The sequence below is a fragment of the Nanorana parkeri genome, unplaced genomic scaffold, assembly GCF_000935625.1.
Source record: "Nanorana parkeri isolate BGI_ZX_2015 unplaced genomic scaffold, ASM93562v1 scaffold4395, whole genome shotgun sequence".
Taxonomy (NCBI): Eukaryota; Metazoa; Chordata; class Amphibia; order Anura; family Dicroglossidae; genus Nanorana; species Nanorana parkeri.
The window spans coordinates 12118-13544 of record NW_017310658.1 but is presented as its reverse complement, the minus strand read 5'-3'; the positions used below and the strand labels follow the sequence as shown (position 1 = coordinate 13544).

Sequence of the window (1427 nt, the reverse complement as noted above, 5' to 3'; positions counted from 1 at the left end):
ACATGTTTGCAAGGCTCCCCTTAGCTGCTCTGCTGAATGAAGTGCGTTGTTCGCAGAGCTCAGTAGCTCAAGCAGAAAATGTACACACACGGTTAAATGAGTCAGAGCCCCTCCCCCCCGGAGTTTTCTACATGTTTGAGAGCTGCCCGTGTTATGGAGCGGACACACGTGACACATGTATGGGGGGGATGAAGAGATCTTTGCACTCACCTCTTCCTTACCGGCCGGCCCGCGATCGATCCCCCGATTCACGGCCCCCCAGGAGCGGGCAGTCAGCATGCAGGCGAAGAGGGGGTACAGCTCCCCGGCCCCCATGCGCTGGCTGTATGTGCGGATCCCATCCATGTCCACAGAGATCAGAGCCTGCCACAGCCGGCAGTAGTCCAGGCGGAAGGTGTCATTTAGTTTCTGTGGGAGGGAGGCAGTTATTAGACATCACCGTCTGGAGGACGGACTATTGTGGAGACTCCTCCCCTTCACCCTTCATTCTGCACCTGGTACAGTCCATGGTCCAGCAGGATGATCTCCGGCCCCCCAATCTCTGCACTGTGCCGGACCAGAATATTCCCGGGGTGGGGGTCGCAGTGCACGAAGCCGTGGACGAAAATCATTTCACTGTACAACTTCCCCAGAGCCCGAGACACCTGGAGAGAGAGGAGGCGGTCAGCACAGCACACGGACCCTCCTCCCAAAATGCTCCGCCCCCTGTGTCCCGGCCCCGCCCACCTCTCATACAAAATGAGCTCCGAGAGCCCCAACTCATCCCAGCTCCTCCCCCAAACACATCAGCATATATATAGGAGCCATCATGGTGGACTATAGCGGTGACATCACCGAGAGTGCAGCCTATCAGATCACTAGAGGCCGGTGACATCACTAGAGGCCGGTGACATCACTAGAGACCGGTGACATCACTGAGTGTGCAGCCTATCCCTTCACTAGAGGCCGGTGACATCACTAGAGGCCGGTGACATCACTGAGTGTGCAGCCTATCCCTTCACTAGAGGCCGGTGACATCACTAGAGGCCGGTGACATCACTAGAGGCCGGTGACATCACTAGAGGCCGGTGACATCACTAGAGGCCGGTGACATCACTAGAGGCCGGTGACATCACTAGAGGCCGGTGACATCACTAGAGGCCGGTGACATCACTAGAGGCCGGTGACATCACTAGGGGCCGGTGACATCACTAGGGGCCGGTGACATCACTAGAGGCCGGTGACATCACTAGGGGCAGGTGACATCGCTAGAGGCCGGTGACATCTCTAGAGGCCGGTGACATCGCTAGAGGCCGGTGACATCACTAGAGACCGGTGACATCACTGAGAGTGCAACCTATCCCTTCACTAGACGCCGGTGACATCACTAGAGGCCGGTGACATCACTGGGTGTGCAGCCTATCCCTTCAGTAGAGGCCGGTGACATC

General features: G+C 57.6%; 1 protein-coding gene across 1 annotated transcript in view; it reads right to left on the bottom strand.

Annotated features, from left to right (window-relative positions):
- Positions 1-1427, bottom strand: part of ADCK1 (aarF domain containing kinase 1) — a gene marked incomplete at its 5' end in the record, with an annotated part of 5754 nt that overhangs the window by 2775 nt on the left and 1552 nt on the right. Inside the window, 2 exons of the mRNA XM_018575683.1 lie at positions 211-408; positions 495-644. Coding sequence (XP_018431185.1) covers positions 211-408; positions 495-644 — 348 coding nt within the window. The remainder of the gene's footprint in view (positions 1-210; positions 409-494; positions 645-1427) is intronic.